Source organism: Pantherophis guttatus, chromosome 3 (genome assembly GCF_059756535.1).
Source record: "Pantherophis guttatus breed Tessera chromosome 3, ASM5975653v1, whole genome shotgun sequence".
NCBI lineage: Eukaryota > Metazoa > Chordata > Lepidosauria > Squamata > Colubridae > Pantherophis > Pantherophis guttatus.
In genome coordinates, this window is record NC_142065.1 from 94,937,255 (window position 1) to 94,957,835 (window position 20,581).

Below are 20,581 nucleotides of genomic sequence, written 5' to 3' on the forward strand. Positions count from 1 at the left end.
CCTGATTAGTAAGAGAAAGATAGATCTTGTATCCTTCTGATAAGGAAGCAATCTCTTATGTTCTCTCTTCTATCCCCAGGAGTTGATAGTATTTTGACCTTCTGGATATTTGTTGAAGTGCAACCCAATCCTAGATCTGCAGTAACCGGGAAAAAAGAACAGATACCAAATTGTACCAACAGTTTCCCTTATATGATTGGCTAATGTTTAACTGCACATTGCTGAAGATTGTAAAACTCCAGAGTAATTTAAGAAAATAATTGGCTATCTGTAAACTTGAGATTTCTCTAAATATTGTTATAATAAATATAAAATAGATATGTCAGATATCAAATGTAATTTATTTATTATCAAATTTCTACAGTGCCCTTTTCATCTCAGTCACTCTGGGAGATTTACAATAAAAAATAAGAGTGTTAGGACATGGAAGAATGAGAAAATGGTTCCCATGGCCAAGAATTTTTCATAAAAATCATGTATAATAATTTTGTTGTTCGCTGCTGCTACTGAAGACCTTGGGAAAGTTCAGAATTGATCAACACTGGAATGAAAATGGAGGGTTTTTTTTCCTTCTGAAGAGTTGGCAGCACTGCCCGAAAAGTTGAACTATTACTTAATTTGTTTGCTGTCCCACCGCAACACAAAGTTCACAAAGCTCACATGAAGTCCTCATTTAGCTATCAAGATCATATTCTTACTCCAGTAATGCTTCCTCTTCACAGCTTTCCTAACAAAAAGCAAAGCGACAAGCAAAAAGGAGGAAGGGATGATAGTAGCTCGGAGAAATCAGCTGAAAGAGCCAAACTGCTGATCTGAATTTTAGTGGTTGGGAAATTACCTGAAGAGCTATGAAGGCCTGGCTGCTCCTGGTTGCTGCTTTTCTTCTCTGGCCAGGCTTCTCTTCTCAAAAGGGTAAGTTAAGACAACGAGAAATCAAGGGGAAAACAGTGTCTGCTGCATTCATTAAAGGACCAGTTACTTTTAGAAAACACAAACAATTTCATTTTTCTCTTGTGGTTTTCTTGAAATTTGTAATACCAGATTCTTTAATAATGTCATGGATTTATAATTCCAGTCCTCTTTTCAAATACAACGTTTTTCAGCAACTGATTTGTGAATAGCAAGATACTTTGTATGAGTATTATAAATACATGCCCATTTTGACGGTCTTTGTTTCAGTTAATAGGCAACTTGATATGATACCCAAGAAATTACCAAGTGTAAGATGAGGCTTCATAAATCAGAGTGCTTGAAATTATAGAGATGTATTTCCATTGGGTTTATATCAGGATAAACACAAAGAAATCAGTGGATGTCTAAATTCACAATGATTATATCTTTCACAAGAAGATGAGGATAATATTGACTTCAGTAGACATTGAAGCTAAGACTATATTTGCTGATATTCATAGTAATATTCCAACGTTTAAGCCAATCATATATTTATCAATGTTTTTTCATGGTTACAAAAGTCAAAGAAGAGGAGAACTGGAACTGGCCTCAATCAACAGAGAGCATAGAAGGCATTCCTTTCTCCATAATTGCAAAATTATCTGATAACACAGCAGTACAATAATGAGTGAACGTTATCCCATAGCAGGCTCTTACTTTCAAATTTGATAGGTGAAGGCTTAGAAATAGTTATTCTGCAATTATTTCTTTCCCTTGTTTCTGCCAAGCATGGCTGATTTGAAATGTATATTTGCATTCTTTATATACTACTAACTGATAACCCGGTGTTGCCCAGGTATTTATTATCCCAATCCTGTATTAGACAGGAAAAGCAATCACTCACTGTAGTGAGAATTAGAAACCTAATTGCCCTGGCCAACAGCCTGGGAAAAATTCTGCAGGGAACAGCCTTTGAGGTGATTATCTGCATTAGGAGGCACCTCCCCCGACAACTTGCCCTCTTTGCTTGAAGCTGAGGGCCTAGGGGGTTTATTGTTTGTATGTTTGTTTACGAACCAATCCCCCTTACCCCTTGTGTAGCAAGTTTGGTTAAAATTGCTTGAGCCATTCCAGAGTTATGCTGGAACACACACACGCACGCACACACACACACACACACACACACACACACACATCAGGGTGTCTTACCCCCACAGTATTTTTTTCCAGAGAGTAAGTCATCTGTGTAGCAAGTTTGGTTAAAATTGCCGGACGCATTCCAGAGTTATGCTGGAACACACACAGAGACACACACACACCGAAGGGTGTCAGGGATGTCTTACCCCAATCTTCTTTTCAAATACAATATTTTTCAGCAACTGATTTGTGAATAGCAAAATACTTTGTATCAGTATTATAAATTCACACCCATTTGGAGGGTTTCTGTTTCAGTTAATAAGCAACTTGATATGATAATAATGAAGAGATTATCCTGTCTAAGATGAAGCTTCATAAATCAGTGTTTGAAATTATAGAGATACATATATCTCAGCAGGGTTTACATTAGGATAAATACAAAGAAATCTGTGGAAGTCTAAATTCACAGTGATTATATCCTTTGTGAGAAGAGGAGGATAATATTGACTTCAGTAGACATCGAAGCTAAAACTATATTTCTTGATATTCATAGTAATATTCATACATTTGAGCCAATCATATATTTATCACTGTTTTTTCATGGTTAAAGAAGTCAAAGAAGAGAACTGGAATTAGCAGTTTCAAGAGAGATTGTTCTCATTCTATGTTCTCAATCAACAGAGAGCATAGAAGCATTCCTTTGTCCATAATTGCAAAATTAACTGATATCACATTAGTACAATAATGGGGGAATGTTATCCCATATCAGGCTCTTACTTTCAAATATGATAGGTAAAGGGTTAGAGATAGTTATTTGGCAATTATTTTCTTCCCTTTTTTTCTACCCAGCATGGTGGATTTGAAATGTACATTTGCATTCTTTATATCCTATAATATATTTGTGTGCATGTTTGTGTTTGTGTGTGTGTCTATTATTCCTCTATTGTATTCTCTTAGATCCCTACTATGTTATGTATTTCTAAAAAAGAAAGAAGAACAAGGGAAGAACATCAGAGTGTTAAAAACTATAGAATAAATTCTGTGTGGCAGCATTTAGACCTAATAAAAAGAAACAGCTATAGATAATATGTATTGAGAAGTTAAAATCAAGGTTAATACTAGTAAGTGCAATGGTTTAATATCTCTAGGAAAAGAAGTGTTGGCAGCATTAAAAATGTTGGTCAGATGTTGCTGACAAAGTACACAGAGAAAGAAGACAGGTTGATCACAAATGGGAAAGGTTCAGTCATAAAATCCAATACATAATACTGTCAGAAAGATTCCTCCAGGACCAACCAGGGTAAACCAAAGTTCTGGCAAGGACAACGTTCCACAGAATTACATGTTTTGGGGGGAAATTTGGATAGCCTTACAACCTCTCTCTACCTCCCTATACCAAGATTTGCTTAGATTAGGCATCAGCAAGAAAAGCTAACATATTACAAGTAGTTCTTGAGTTATGACCCTCCTGGAACCTCCCCATCACTGTCATAACCTGTTATGGTCTTAAAGTGAGTCAACTCACATGACAATTTTATGATCTTTTTGTACTGGCTATTAAGCAAATTACTGTAGTCATTACACAAATTCAAAGTTGTTAAGAGAAGCAACAATTCACTATGGGCAGGGGTCTGCCAAAAACTGGAAATCAGTGCCCGTTTTTGGCAAAACTGTTATAACACAGGGTCACAATGACTGAAGGACATTATAAATGCAGTTTCCCAGTGACCAAAATGTCACGTCACCATTGGGGTGGGCAACTGGCAGAATTTCATATCCAAGTTGTAAGTGTCCCCTTTGGAACTTTGAAGATCATTAAACAATGAGTCATTAGTCGAGGACTATCTGCAGTGTGGATTAAGTGTGTAGCAGGTACTGGTTTACTAGTTTTGACAAAAGTGGAAACTAATTGTCTAGGAGGGAAATTTGTTAGCTCACATCTCATAAGGGTAAATAGGAAGAGCAAATTTGTCAAAGCAGTTAAGATAATTTAATGTAAATATAATTTCAGCATGTGAAGAACCAGATGAAATTGACTTTGGGGAAATTGTGAGCGCTGAGAAAGCCAAATATCTGGAAAATGACCGAGTGCAATACAGGTGCAACCCTTCCTATGTCTTGGAGGGACCTGAATGGATTCAGTGTAAGGGACAAGAATGGAAACCTCATCCACCAAAATGCTTGGGTAAGCCATCATGCTTTCTTTGACTAATGTAGACCTGGGAGAAAATGCAGAATTCATCCAATAGGAGAATAACGGCTGCTATTTTTAAAATAAATTAGCTTAAATTAGAATCCAGGTTTTACTGAAGCCAAAACTGTTCTGGTGTCAATTTTTTTGTTTGAAATCTGAAAAAATGAACTGTGTTTCATTTTCCTGATTTGCTTGAATGAACAACCAAACCAGCTGGTCGAATTAAATAATATTTAATTGGAAGCTTGTGCTCCCTTATCTGCTTCTCTTGTCCTTGAATAGAGAATAAAAGTGTTTTTCATGTTTTCAAATGAAATATTTTTTTAGGAAGGAAATGAAAAAATAATGTTCTCCAACTTACAAGTTTTATTTGAAAATATAATGAAAAAATTAATGGGTCAATAACATTTGTGCAAACTCAAGATGAGAACCAAAAGCAGGAAATAACAATTGTACTCAATCTGCAATTTGAGAAATTGGAACTCAATCAGTTTCTGTCAGATGTGAAGAAGAAATATTTGGTTGAAAAAATATATAGATTTGCCAGAAAAGATTGAAAAGAATATGAATATTTATTTATTTATTTATTTATTTATTTATTTATTTATTTATATTTATATACCGCCCTTCTCCCACCCTTCTCAGGGTGGTGAACAGCCAACAGATAAAACACAAGAAATACAAAATTTAAAAACAGTATTAAAATCCAATTAAATTAATTTGGCCCACAATTAAAAGCATCCTCGTATTAAGACCCATAATTAAACAATTTAAAAATTAAAAGAATTTAAAAGAGTTAGGCCAGCCCGGCTTGTTGGGATAAAAACGTCTTTAGGGAACGGCGAAAGGTGCGAAGATCCGGGATCCGCTGTATCTCCAGGGGCAGCTGATTCCAGAGGGTAGGTGCCCCCACAGAGAAGGGTCTCCCCCTGGGGGCCGCCAGTCGGCATTGTTTGACCGATGGCACCCTGAGTAGCCCCTCTCTGGGAGAGTGTACTGGTCAGTGGGAGGCTATCAGTGGCAGAAGGCGGTCTCATAAATATCTGGGTCCTAAACCATGGAGCACTCTAAAGGTGGTAACCAATACCGTGAAGCACACCGGAAGACCACCGGGAGCCAGTGCAGCTTGCACAGGAAAGGTGTTACATGGGAGCGCCGAGTCGCCCCCATAACCACCCGCACGGCCGCATTCTGGACCAGTTGGAGCCTCCGGGTGCCCCTCAAGGGAAGCCCCATGTAGAGAGCATTACAGTAGTCCAGGCGGGATGTGACGAGAGCATGAGTGACTGTGCGTAAGGCATCCCGATCCAGAAAGGGACGCAACTGGCGGATCAGGCGAACCTGATAAAAACCCCCCCTGGCCACAGCCGTCATATGCTCTTCTAAAGACAGCCGTGTATCCAGGAAGACACCCAAGTTGTGAGCCCTCTTTGTGGGGGCCAACGACTCACCCCCAATAGTCATCGATGGCGCCAACTGACTATATCGGGATGCCAGAAGCCACAGCCACTCAGTCTTGGCTGAGTTGGACGGGTTGAGCCTGAGCCTGTTTCTCCCCATCCAGATCCGCACGGCCTCCAGGCACCGGGACATCACATCAAGGGCATCGTTGGGGTGGTCTGGGGTGGAGATGTACAGCTGAGTGTCATCAGCGTATAGATGGCACTTCACTCCGAAACCACAGATGATCTCACCCAGCGGCTTCACATAAAAGTTGAACAAATGGGGCGAGAGAACCGAGCCTGGCGGCACCCCACACACAAGGCACCTCGAGGTCGATCTCTGTCCCCCGGTCAACACGAACTGCGACCAGTCAGAGAGAAAGGAGGAGAACCACCGCAACATGGTGCCCCCTACTCCCAACCCCTCCATTCGGCGCAGCATGATACCATGGTCGATGGTATCAAAAGCTGCTGAGAGATCTAATAGGACCAGGACAGAGGATCAGCCCCTGTCCCGAGCCCTCCAGAGATCATCCACCAACGTGACCAATGCCGCTTCCATGCTGTGCCCAGGCCTGAAGCCCGACTGGAACGGATCTAGATAGACCGGTACTGGGGGAGCTGTTGCGCCACCACACTCTCAACAACCTTTGCCACAAAGCGAAGGTTGGAGACTGGACGATAATTCACTAATACAGCCGGGTCCAGGGAAGGCTTCTTAAGGAGGGTCCTCACCACTGCCTCCTTCAAGGCAGCAGGGAAGTAACCCTCACTCAAAGAAGCATTAATAATCCCTTGGAGCCAGTCTCATGTAACCTCCCGGGAGGCCAGCACCAATATAAAAAATGCTGAGACAATAGATATGATGAAGGATGAACTAGACTTTGAGCAATGTTGTGTTGTTAAGGAGAATTATTCAACAATGCATGTTGCAGAGATATTTACAACAGAGTGTCAGGTCCACCATTATGTCCTGCCATTCTGTTGAAGGAAGGCTTACTGACATTTTTTGCATGCTTTCACTTTTGCTAAACTGCTTGGGAATCAGGGAGGGGGATTGTCTTCAGAGATGGAGCAGACTCTCTCTCAGCTGGTTCCAGCTTGATTCCAAGGCCATCATGCCCTCAGAATGACTTGTTACTTGCCAAGCCCTTCAGCATTGTCAAAACATTCCTGTGGCATCACATTGGTAAACTGGTCAGGGGGTTTGGATTTTGGGAAAATGGAAGAATTGCTTTGTGCTTTGCATGGGACCTAAATATTCTGCCTGATTTTACTGCAACCACTTTCTGTCAGTAAAAATCCTTTTGATTCAACTCAATGCAGCAAACAGTCAAAGCTTTCCTGAGGGAACAGTTGGTGCAGGTCCTTACACAGAGACTTGCGAACTTTGGAAATGAGATGCAATTCTTGGGATAGTTCCCAATTAAAAACCTAAGGAAAGGTTATATTATAACAACCAAACAAAGGTATTTGACCCTGGACTCAAGAGATAAGGACCAGGGTGATTTGTGGTAAATACCAAAACAGACTTTTACAGAGTGGTTTAAACTTTAACTATGCTGTTGTTTAGTTTAGTTTAGTTTAGTTTAGTTTAGTTTAGTTTAGTTTAGTTTAGTTTAGTTTAGTTTAGTTTACTTTACTTTACTTTACTTTACTTTACTTTACTTTACTTTACTTTACTTTACTTTACTTTACTTTACTTTACTTTGTTATATTTGTATACTGCCCTTCTCCCGAGGGACTCAGGGCGGTGAACAGCCATAGTAAAAACAATGTACAACAAAAATTAAAAGCTTATTAAAATAATTCAATTATTCGGCCAAATTTAAAACATCCAACTAAGATCATTTAAAAACCCCTATCAAAACCCAATTTAAAAAACCTTTATCCTGTCAGTCCAGCTTGCTGGAATAATAGGGTCTTCAGAGCGCGACGGAAGGCACGGAGGTCGGGGATCCTTCGTATGTCCGGAGGCAGTTCATTCCATAGGGCTGGAGCCCCCACAGAGAAGGCTCTCCCCCTGGGGGTCACCAACCTACACTGTTTGGCTGACGGCACCCTGAGGAAGCCCTCTCTGTGGGAGCGTATTGGTCGGTGGGAGGCAATCGGTGGCAGAATGCGGTCCTGTAGATTTTTTAAATTGTTAAAAATATTAATATATGTACTGTATCACAGGTCAATTGGGTTGCAAATAGATGTACAAGCTTAGAAATTTTGGATCTGCTTTGCAAGGGGAGGAGAGTTATTATTGTTGCAATAGATTTGTCAGTGTTCAACTAAGGGAATATTATATGTTTTTGTCCTTTTTTTAATTCCCCTTTTTAAAATGTTTTTGTCTGGCTTTGTTTTGTTTCTATTTTTTTTTCTTTTGGGATTTTGTATTTTAACCTCTTCAATAAAGGGAAAATTGTAAAAATAAAATAAAATAACATGTAAAATAATAAAATGAAATAGTAAAGGAATCCAAGAGCCAATCTTCTCTGCTTAGATAAGTTGAGAAGTTTTGCATCATATTTCAACAGAATATGTAACACTCCATCTATCTGAAATTTTGTTCCATTACAACTTAGCCAACTCAAAATGTCTTTGTAGAAGATTCTGAATTGGGCTGTTTGTTCTTAGCTTGAAAAAAACAACACCATCTGTTTGTGCATGCTCCTACATGCTCCTACAAGCCAGTCCTCTATGATCCTTCTAAAAACTATTGCAGAATCATAACTTGTTTATCATTAATATTGTGCTCTAATTTGGCTTATTGGATTTTCGCCTGGAACTATTAGTTCTGATTTGTAAACCAGGCTGATTTTCTTGGTAGTAGAACAGAGGGAAACCAATGGACAAATTATCTCCCTTCAGAAGATCTACCTTCTTTTCCCTTTTTTAGCACCCTGCAGTATCACAAGACAACAGCTAGCAGCAAAAAACTTGTTTCTGTTTGGGAATCAAAGAAAAGCTCGGCTTATTCAAAGTAATCATAGCCTGCAGTTTCAGTGCAATGAAGGATATGTCCTCGTGGTTCCATCAGTCAGAGAGTGTGTTGATGGTTACATGGATTTCCCGTTATGTATCTCCGGTAAGCATGCTATCAATATGATGGATTCCTCTGCGATCGTAACTAATTAAAATAATTAATATAACAAACATGAATATTTGCTTCTAAAGTCCCATTCTTTTAAACATGATTTAATCTTCACTGACATCATTCACACCTTGCCTTAGAATTTTAGTAATTGTAATCTAAAACAAGAACCCTGAAGCACATCAGATTGGGGAAGGATGTTGTGATATTTTCCCAAACTCTTGAACTTCAGCTAAGAACTATGACTCCATGTGGTTGAAGATACCTATAATATTAGTAGACATAGGAATATGTTTCAAAAATTGCAAAGGTTGTATAAAAATAAGTTGATGTCATATCAATAAAGGAGCCCCATATTTTTCATGTTGAAAAAAATCTCTTTTGTTTGAAATTGCTTGGATGAATTAATCATATAGATGTTAATATTGATCTGACTGGTATTATTATTTAATTAATAATTCCATAGGTTGGGTGATTGAATTTTCATTGAATTTTCAGATTGTTATGATAATTTTTGTAATCCTACAAAATATTAGTTCAGATTGTCCCTCGGCCCCTTCATCGTCATTTATAAGAGCCATGGTGGTGTAGTGGTTAGAATGCAGTACTGCAGACTATTTCTGCTGATTCTCACCGGCGCAAGGTTTACTCAGCCTTCCATCCTTCTGAGGTCGGTAAAATGAGGAGCCAGATAGTTGGGAGCAATATGCTGACTCTGTAAACTGCTTAGAGATGTCTGTAAAGCACTGTGAAGCAGTGTGAATAGCACTGTGAGGTGCTATTGCTATTTGTAGGTGGAAGTCTAAATCTTGTGCATTTTCAATCTGATAGAACTATTTCTCCTAAGAAACATATTTATAAAATAATCGGAAAGTGATGTAAATTGAATAAACAGATAAATTGTTAGCATGTTGTTTAAAACAAGTGAAACAACAAAATATAAAGTTGGAAATATTACATAAGAGGGACAGAGCATTACAGATCCTGTGTGTATTAATTTACTTTTTTCCAATGGAATGAGCAATTATATAATGCTGATATTACTATGCAGTTATTTGCACCTCTATCTATGTGTAAGAATTAATTTAACTGAATATTATCCTTTACGGTCTTTAATGGAGAGTGTCAGTGTGGCAAGGTAGACCCAGACAGGATGAATGATCAGATTAGCTAATTCTAATTTTCTATAGAGTTACATTAATAGAATCCTGCAATCCTAAAGTACATTCCTTCCCCCCTGTGTCCTTTACAGCCCTTGAAACTGGGAGGGTCTCTCCTCATCCACTTGCCTGGTCTGTTCCTGGCAAGGACTAAGTTGCCTCTTGTTTGATGGTTCCCTTGGCTGCATTTCTTTTCCTTTTGTCCTGAGATCATTTCTACATACCATTACATCATATATTTCTGTCAAGATGTTGGTCAACACAGAGCACAATCGATGCTCTATGTATCAATGTATAGCAAAAGAAAAAAAAAGAGGTCATGAGCATTTGGGTACATTTGTGCTCTATTGAGTTGTAGATGGTGTTTTTATTTGAGTTTCACAAATACTTAACTTAATAAGTAAGTTATAAATTATGAAAGAATTCTACTTTAAAATAGTAATAATTTTAAACCATTTTTTGGTAATTGTTATTTTAAGGAATGTCAGTAAGTCCAGCTAACATTTCCTGACCTATTGGTTTTTTCCCACGTAATAGAGAGAGGAAAAAACTGCAGTGGTCCACCCAGGACTGAGAATGGAGACATTACTACTTTATCTGAGAAGCAGTACAGATCTGGCTCTTCAGTAGAATTCAGATGCCAAAAATATTATGCCATGGAGGGCCAGAACAGATCTTTTTGTAACAATGGGACCTGGACAAAGGTGCCCAATTGCCTTGGTAAGTAGAAAAGAAAATCTTCATTCAATTTTCATAAGCATTTCTAATCATTAAAGTTCACTGCCTTCTTTCTCATTTAATTGGGCTTGCCTGAATCAGCTCTCCTTTATATTCGATTTCATTTCTGTATCTGAGGTGAAGTAGCTAGTCGATGAAAGCTAAATTCTACTATTAGCATTTTGCAATGATAATATGATGCATTTGGATCCTGATAGGATTTTCTTTCTTTCTCCTGTCATATCCCTGTATGATCCCCAGGACTGAACTGGAAAGCCAGAAGATGGAAGTTAAAGATGAAATAGGTGCACCTGAAAATATATTTGTGCAACATGGTCATTCTATTGAGCTCACCTGTAGAACAGGATATGTCCTGGCAGCAAATTCTTTCCAATCAGCTTTTGTAATCCATTGTGATGGGACACCACCAGTGATTCCTAAATGCAAAGGTGACTTTAAAAAGTTTAATTTTATAATCCTGCTATCACTAATCCAGAACCAAAGCCTTTCAGTTTGAGTCTATTTATCATTAGAGCTGGAAGAAACTACAATAGTTTACTTATGTCCTTTACTGGGGCAGATATTTTTATCTCTCTGAAACCTCCCTGGACTGCACTTTTCCATTCTGCAAGGGCCCAATGGAAACTCTTGGGATGTAGTTGAAATAGGAGAAACCTGAAAGACTGCATATTGCTGGAGAGGGAGTAGTTCAATGAACAACACACCTTTTGGACATTTCATGGCTGTTATTGCAATAACTGCCACATTGTACCCTTGAGAATTGTTCATCAATGTAAGGTAATATATGCACATAGCAATATTTTTATATCATTGAATGGTTCAGTAATTCATTTTGCTGCAGTAAACTCCATACCTGACTCACTACATATTTCTGTTTTTAAGGAATTTATAAACTGCTACCATACCAAAATCTAAACACCAATACCAAAAGAAATTCCAATGTAATTGCTAGCAAGAATATAGGAACTTTTTAGTTACTGCTAGAGGACATTGCATTTGACCTTGGGACGAGTAGATTAGTGAATGTCTAATGAGGGACATTTCACAATTTTAGCAGTTCCACAAGTAATAAAAGTTCCATCACTAAGAATTTGAAGGCCGGTCACCATTAATTGAAACTGTAATCTCAGGCAGGAGAGGAACTACTACAATGTGGAGCCCCTGATTTGTAACCTTTCTGGTGGCTGAAAATGCTACTGGGCTCAACAGTGAGACTGAAAAGAAAGAATGAGGGTATCAAGTACAGGGGTAAAGGGGTATCAAATTGTAGCTTTATATTTCAATTCAAAACCAAAGTGAAGGGGAAGAATAATTACAATAACTTTCTGAATTTATTTATGATCTTTCAAATAAATACAAGGCTACTACTGTAAAAGCACTTTAATCAAGATGACTAATTTCATAGTATATTTTAGATACTAACTGGCAGTTTTAAATTAATTGTGCCCATCAGTAGGTATGTCTATTGATTAATATGTTCTTGTGGTGCTATATAGATATTTAAAATAGTAATATTGTTTTCTGTGCTTATAGAAATCAATGCCTACAATCTGATATGAGTGCACGTTTTCCTTTTTTCATATAATATATGATTTATTTTCTCTAGAAATTACATGCAACTCTCCAAGAATATCTAATGGTACTTTCCAACCTCAAAGAACTATATATCATGATGGGGATCTAATTCGATTTCAGTGTAACAGTGGATTTGTTTTTGAACCAGATACTGGAGAAAAGGTGGTTGAATGCACAAAGAATGGCTGGTCACCTCCACCAAAATGTATCAGTAAGCAGAACTAGTGTACATTACCATGATTGTAGAATGGCTGATATCTTTAATTCTGTACAAGGGCACTTTTTAATACTATTTTACATGATTTTCCATATGGTAGGAGAATGTTCTATGACAGGGGTGTCAAACTGACAGCCTGTGGGCCAGATGTGTCACGTGCTGGCCACTCCCACCCCCATTTTAGTGAAGGGGAAAAAAGTTGTGCTACATCACATGATGACAGCATGTCATCACGAGTTTGACACCCCTGTTCTATGAGAACAGAATAGACAAGATTGCATCAGTGCATTTCTACGAATTTATCTTGAACAGAGTCTTTCTAGATACAGTAAGTGGGAACCATGCAAGTAACATGCTCTAAACAAAGTGTGAAACATTTGCTTGTCAAATGAAGAGGAATAACCAAGATTATAGGCCAATTCATGGGGAAATAGATACACATGTCATAAAGGAGAAAACACAGGTGAACCTACTGTTTCATAAACTTTGAACAGAAGAAACAACAGGGCTGAAAGTTGCTAAACAGCTGGAAACATTGATTGTTATAGTATGACATGCATAGCTTTAGAGAGGGAAGGGAAAAGACAGGATAATGTATTACAACTGCATTATTCCAGAAGTACAAACACATTCATTTCCTTGCTGATATACAGACATTTGTTTATTATTTATTTATTTATTTATTTATTTATTTCATTTATATAGCACAGGGACTAGGATTGTGCCCAATGTATCCTACTTGGTACAATGGGCAGATGTCCTTAGGGAGAGGTAGTCCTGCAAATAATCTGGTCCTCATGCCATATACAGCTTTAAAGGTAATGACCAGCACTGTCATGAAGAATGAGGAAGCTGATCCAACTGAACCTGTGAAATATGAGCCACAGGAGACACCAAGTGAAGAATCAGATGAGACTGATGAAAAACAGGTACCAGCTGGATCACTGGAGAAGTCAGATGTTGATATAAGGCCTTTAAGCCCTTATCTGGTGACTAGTGTGAAGAGCAACATCACTGAGGCATCTTACCAGCAAGGGAATTAATATCTTAATTAGTGATAGCTGGCTGCATCCTGATTTAAGAAGCAGCTCTGACCCTGGAAGGAAGGTGTCTGATCTTTGGCTCTTGTGTGATGTTCCTGTGAATTCTGTTCATGTAAGAAGTCTTTGACCTCTGGATTGGATGACAATCCTGACCTGGCTCTTGGAACTCTGGATTGGTTTTGGACTATTCTGCATATTCTTGTTAAAAGAAAGGGTTTTTTTTTTAATTTATATTGTTTTTTTTCACTTTTAGCAAGTTTACTCCAAGGCTGATGAGATAATCTTCATAGCAATCATGTTTGAATGGGTATGGTTGAAACCTGAATCAGGACAAGCTTCTTGAATTGCACCCTTTGCTTAAAATATTCCTCATAGCCGCCCTTTAAGGGATGCTTGCCCAGGAGGGATTTCATCACTCTAAATAGGGCTGCTGGGTAGCTATCTGCAGATATAATAAGGGTGGAGAAATAACTACACTTCCTCACAAGATAAGCCTTATTGCCACAAGATAAGTCTTAAACTCTAAGCCAGGGGTGTCAAACTAGTGGCCCACATCCACCTCAGCAAATGGGGAAAATGTCATGAAAGATCATGTAACAGCAATTTGACGCTGTGAGTTTGACACCTGTTCTGTAGGGTTTACCTATGCTCAGTTAGTGTTGTCATTTCTATTTTGAAACATAGTGGACCCTACAATCTGAGCCTAGGACCTGGCAAGTCCCAGTCTTTAAGAAAGCAAAAGAGATGAAAGAAGCTGGTTTTAGAGAAGAAATGGGCACCAGTGTTTGCTCCTTTTGCACTGATTGAAAAATATTCAACCAAGCATGCGGTATCATTGTATGTTGCCCTCACTGATCTTAAGGCAGCTTTTGATTCTGTATAAAGGACCAAATTATGGGAGAAGCTAGAAGTTGCATCAATTGATCATAAGCTTCTCTGTTGAGAGTTGTGGAGGTGCAGTGATTAGAATCCTCACTGCTCACTGCCAGGAGTTTGAATCTGATCAGCTTGAGGTTAACTCAGCCTTCCATCCTTCTTAGGTCAGTAAAATGAGGACCCAGATTGTTGGGGCCAATATGCTGTCTCTGTAAACCGCTTAGAGAGGGCTGTAGAGCACTATAAAGCAATATATACGTCTAAATTTAATTCATGCCTTGTACACCAATATGACATTCACGGTCAGGTACAATATGCAAGAATTTCTCTCAAAACTACTTACAGCTCAAAAGAGTAAAACAGGGATATATTTTGGTTCACCTGTTTTTCAATTCTATATCAATGGTATGGTGAGGTGTCCAAATGATTTTTCCATCCCCCTAAACTAGGAGATTGCAGCATTGCCCTGTATACAGCTGATACTATAGTTCTTTTCAGAATAGCAAAACCTCAAAGTGTTCTGTGAAATCTGGTCTAATATTTTGGTCATTTCTGTTTCAGACTGGAATTGTGGCTTCACTATTGACCCATCATTTCTATTCGAAGGTCTTTGTATTTTGTGATTTTCTCTAATTCTTTCTCTTCTCTTTTTCTGTCAGAAGAGAACCAGCCAGAATTCTTTGTCTTTTTTACCAACAATTGTTAAGTGTGGGTGTTATGTAGCAGGTCTTGTCAGTTTGAATTCTAAAGTCCCAGAGCAGTTTAGCTGCTTCTTCTATTTTGTGATGCCACCAGTTCTTGTTTGCAGGCAAGTAGTATATCTTTCAGTTCTTCCAATACATCATTGTGGATACTTTGTCATAACTTTGTTGTAGTTTCTCTGTGCAATCTTCTTGCAGCAGCTAACTAGATGATTCACTGTTTCTTCAGCTTTTTGCCAAGGCAGCGTTTGCTGTCTGAAGCTGTCTTCCCAACTCCACCTTTGTATGTATTTGTTCTTATTAGTAGTAGTATGTTTTATTGCAGTCTGCCAGGTATTTGGCATTTTTAACCACCTAATCTTTTTTTAAAGTTGTTTTTGTAATTATAGCAGCAGCAGTAGTAATATTAGCTACAGTGGTCCTAAATGTGCTTTTTCAGGAGGCAACTGGACTTTCTTGTTTTTCTTTTGAAGACATTTCACTTCTCACCTAAGAAGCTTCTTCAGTTCTGACAGGATAGTGCGGAATGGAAGGATTTATATTCCTTGTAGACAGCTGGTAATTTGCATGCTTTTAAAGGGTTGTTGAAGCACCTGGAGGTTTAACTGTGTCCTCAGGGTCACCTGAGTAGTGCTCCTGGTTCCTGTACTCTGCAATTTTTCCTCTGGAAATCCATTTCTACTACCACACCATTCAAAGGGTGCTCAACCCAAATTGTTTTCACAAGGCTTTAAAAACTTGGCTATTGGGACATGGAATGTGTTAAGAGTCCCATTTTTTGGCTTTACTGTTAGTTGATCCTGGCTGCTGTTTGTATTTAACTTTTGGATGTTTTTATTGTTTTAGAAGTTAAGAATTGTAAGCTGCCCAGAGTCACTTGATTAAGTTAAGCAGCAATAGAAAATGAATGAATGAATGAATGAATGAATGAATGAATGAATGAATGAATGAAGTAGATGCTCTAGACAAATCACAAATTCTGGAATTCTCTGTCCCAAATCAACTTAAAGACACTAGTGAGGTTTTACTTTCTCATCAGAAATCACAATACTTTTTTTAAAGAATTATATCTTACAAACCTGCATCAAGCTGAACTTAATCATTGCATTCCCTAACTTCTACAATACCTTTGAAACAAGGAAACTTGGCAGATGAGCAAACAGCTAAGCAAGATTTACACTAAACAGAAGCTTAGTGGTATAATTTGAGAAATCTAAGCCTTTACTTAACAATGCTAAGCCCAAGAATGCAGAAGAAGGTGATTGTGAATTCTAGTCCCACCTTAGGCATGAAAGATACTGAGTTACTTTGGGCCTTTCACAGGCTGGTTGTGGTGGGGAAAGTAAGAGCTAGGAGTATTAGCTATATTTGCTGCCTGAAATATACAGAAATATATATGAAAATACAGGATAAAATAAAAAAATAATAACAGCAACAATATTAATGCTTTGATAAGTCACTGTGCAGTGATAAAACAGGAAGGCAGAAAAATAATGTTTCAGTAAGTAATTCTTTCCCGTTTGCAGTAGATATTGCCAAGTATACAAAACAGGCCAGGGAGATGGTACCCTGACCTTACTTTAATCTTGAAGAGGGAGATGCTACCCTGACCTTGCTTTAACCTTGAAGAAATAGCATCCAATAGAGATCTCAGCCTATTCTTCAGTACATATGCCTCCTGCAGTAATGCTCTCCACTGCTATCTCTTCTCAAGGGCCCCTAAAGATTGTTTTGGAGCCTACAGTTTGTAAATGTATTTGTACTAAAAACTTAAAAGAGAGAGGGGAAGAGCTGCGTCTTTAAAAAAAAAAGCAAACCAACAGAAAACTAGTGTTCTTCCTCAGTTTCTTCCTTCTTCATATCTTGTCATCTCTGTGCATTAGATATCACGCATAGTATGAGTAGCCTTCCAAGAACCATGAATGATGAAACCCAATTGTTATTTTTGCTTTCAGAAAAATGTGATACTTCTCTACGTATTCATAATGGTCATTTTGCTAGTACTTATCAGGACATGTACATAGAAGGTAACGACATTACATTTGTTTGTGATCAGGGATATTCTCCTGCAAACCAGCAGTCAACATCCACTTGCACAAAAAATGGCTGGTCACCTGCTCCAAGTTGTATCCTGACAGGTAAGTTTTAGGAATGGCAGCTAAAAATGCCTGACTTGAAATTGCTTATTGTGCTTTGCTATAGATATTTTTCTTGAATTTGTGATAATTCAGGAGCAGGCGTGAAAACAGAGTCCTATCTCCACAGGGAATTATGCTATGATTAGATGAAGGTATGTATGTGCCTAGAAGTATGACAATGTCATACTTTTATTTATTAAACTTTGTCATCTATTTCTTATGTCTTTTACATAAATGATAAAATTTTAAAAAAGGTTTATAGAGCATCTTTAAGGCAGATAAAATATTATAATGCAACATTTGATTAATCTGAACAATCAACCATCAGCCCATCTTAAAGCAATGACAATAGATAACTGGAACTGATATTTTAGCATTGAATTCTTCAAAAAAATAAAAGAAATTCAAAAATGATTTTTCTTGACAAACAATTTGTAATCTATTTCGTAAAGAAACAGAGTAGAACAGTAAACATTCCAATTCACTATCCAATCAAAAATCCCCAATGATGGCTCCTCCTGGGGTTCCTCTGGAGTTAGCATAATCGAACTTGATGTGCATAATCAGAGGGAGGTTCAGCCAAATGGATTTCTGCCTATTCTAAAATCTAACATGGGAAAATCACAAACAGATATAATGCCTTATTTTTCTTTGTTTTGTTTTGTTTTCCTATTTTTCTGTTTGGGCAGTAAGATATTGTATAAAAATGTATTTACAGTATTTGTTAAATTTATATGCTGCCCATCTCACCAGCAAGTGACTCCAAGCAGTTTACAACAAGATACAAATAACAATATAAAAGATGAACGCAATAAAATGATAAATGTTAACACTAAATTTGGACTATAAGACGCACCTTTCACCCCCAAAAAGAGGGTGAAAATCTGTGTGCATCTTATAGTCTGAATGTAGCCCTGCCCACCGCCACCCTTCGGATATTTTCAACCTCTGTGTGTCGCATTTTTGGGCAGTTCCAGACAGCGGGGATCTGGGTTGGGGCACAGCCTGAGGACCAAGCCTCTTTGGGACAGTCTGGGGTGGGGGAATCTGCCCGGTGGCTTCGGTAAAAAAGGTGGGTCCCATGGTTTGCGGCTGGTCCCTCCTCTGGCCACCCATCAGGCAGGTCTGGGCAGATAATCACCATGATGACTTCACTCCCCAGCAATGTGAGGAGCTGCCACCGCTGCTGCCACCACCTAAGCCCTCTCCGCACCTGGGAGCCCCTAAAATAAACCATCCCTCCTTTCCAGCCACCGCTGCCCATTGGCCTGATGCAATTCACAGAGCCATGTTTCAGGTGATGGCCGGTTCCCCTGCAATGTGCTTCTGAGAACCAGGGAGGAAAGCATTTTCAGGTGGCAGCGCCAATCGCCTGCCACGTTTGTGGATTCGGGGAGGAAAGCATTTTGCATAGCAGGCAATGGGACTGTGCAGTTGATCAGTCATTTGAAGGGGAGGGGGAAGATGCACACTTTTAACTTTGCACGCGCTGTAGTCGGTGTTGGAGGAGGAGAGGCGGAGGAACTGGGAGTGCTGATGCTTTGGCCCTCTGCCCCCCCCCACCCATTCTCAGGCTGCCCCGGATAAGCTATATTTGCTGCCTGAAATATATGAAAATACAGGATAAAATAAAAATATAATACCAGCAACAATAATAATGCTTTGATAAGTCACTGTGCAGTGATAAAACAGGAAGACAGAAAAAAATTGTAAAAATGAATCCCACTTTACAATGCCTCCAGTTTAAGATCTAATATGTCAAGCCAATATCACTACTTTATCCCTACAGTGCTCACAGATTGTAAGTGGAAGAAATAAGGGTCTTTTATTCTCCTATCTTCCACTGTCACTTTCTGTTTCCTTCTTCAGATGCAGGGCAGAAACCCAGGCCAGATTCTGAAAACGCATTAGAAGAACATAGCTAAAAGCTTCACATCTGATGCTAGAACAGATATAAGCAAAACAAATGAACTGATAGAATATTCTGAATATTATGGGTGCCTTACTTTTTTTTTTCTATCCCTTCCCTTCAGAAAGGGGCTGTGACTATATCCGTATAGAAAATGGAAGAATGGCCAAACCATATGAACTATACAGACCATTTCCAATATCGGAGGGACAATCAATTTATTTTTCTTGTAATCATGGTTTTCTGCCTACAAACAAGGAAATGTGGCAAGCAGCAACATGCATCAAATCCCACTATGTCCCAGAACTAAAATGTTTCAGTAAGTAATTCTTTTCCGTTTGCAGTAGATATTGCCAAGTATACAAAACAGGCCAGGGAGATGCTACTCTGACCTCGCTTTAATCTTGAAGAGGGAGATGCTACTCTGACCTTGCCTTAACCTTGAAGAAATAGCATCCAATAGAGATCTCAGCCTATTCTTCAGTACATATGCCTCCTGCAGTAATGCTCTCCACTGCTATCTCTTCTCAAGGGCCCCTAAAGATTGTTTTGGAGCCTACAGTTTGTAAATGTATTTTTACTAAAAACTTAAATGAGAGAGGGGAAGAGCTGCGTCTTTAAAAAAAAAGCAAACCAACAGAAAACTAGTGTTCTTCCTCAGTTTCTTCCTTCTTCATATCTTCTCATCTCTGTGCATTAGATATCACGCATAGTTAAGGTGACCAGATTTTAACATTGGTAAAGAGGGACACCATTGTGTGCGTGGCTTATTTTGTGGGCGTGGCTTGGAGGTCATGTGACTGGGTGGGCGTGGCTAGCTGGTCATGTGACCGGGTGGCCATGGGTATATGTATAGGGACTACTCAGAGGGCTGAGAAAAGTCATTTCTGACAAGTCCTCGCACTTTTGACTGGTCCTCACACTTATGACCATCCTCACATTTATGCCCGTGCAGCATTCTTAACAACCATGTCACTCATTTCACAACTGCTTCTCTTCACCATGGTGATAAGATAGGGCAAAAAACATAAAATGTGAGGACAGTCGTAAGTTTGAGGACTGGTCAAAAGTGCGAGGACCAGTCAAAAATAACTTTTTCAGCCCTCTGAGTAGTCCATATGCACAAAAGGACTAACCAGAGGGCTGAAAAAAGTCATTTCTGACAGGTCCTTGCACTTTTGACTGGTCCTCACACTTATGACCATCCTCACATTTATGCCCGTGCAGCATTCTTAACAACCATGTCACTCATTTCACAACTGTTTCTCTTCACCATGGTGATAAGATAGGGCAAAAAACGTAAAATGTGAGGACAGTCGTAAGTTCGAGGACTGGTCAAAAGTGCGAGGACCAGTCAAAAATAACTTTTTCAGCCCCCTGAGTAGTCCATATGCATAAAAGGATACAGTAATAGAGAGGGATGAAGGAAGGGAAGGGAAATTAGAGTAGGAGTGACGGTAAGAGAGGGAGGAAGAGAG

General features: G+C 38.8%; 1 protein-coding gene across 1 annotated transcript; it reads left to right on the plus strand.

The window, feature by feature from the left end:
• The first annotated feature begins 595 nt into the window (after nt 1–595).
• On the plus strand, nt 596–19,430 carry LOC148114693 (complement factor H-like). The gene is made up of 7 exons (XM_087890698.1): nt 596–912; nt 4,040–4,213; nt 8,552–8,740; nt 10,444–10,626; nt 12,251–12,430; nt 17,012–17,194; nt 19,228–19,430. The coding sequence occupies exons 1-7, from the start codon at nt 849–851 to the stop codon at nt 19,428–19,430; spliced, it is 1,176 nt and encodes a 391-aa protein (XP_087746824.1). The 5' UTR covers nt 596–848.
• The last annotated feature ends 1,151 nt before the right edge of the window (nt 19,431–20,581 follow it).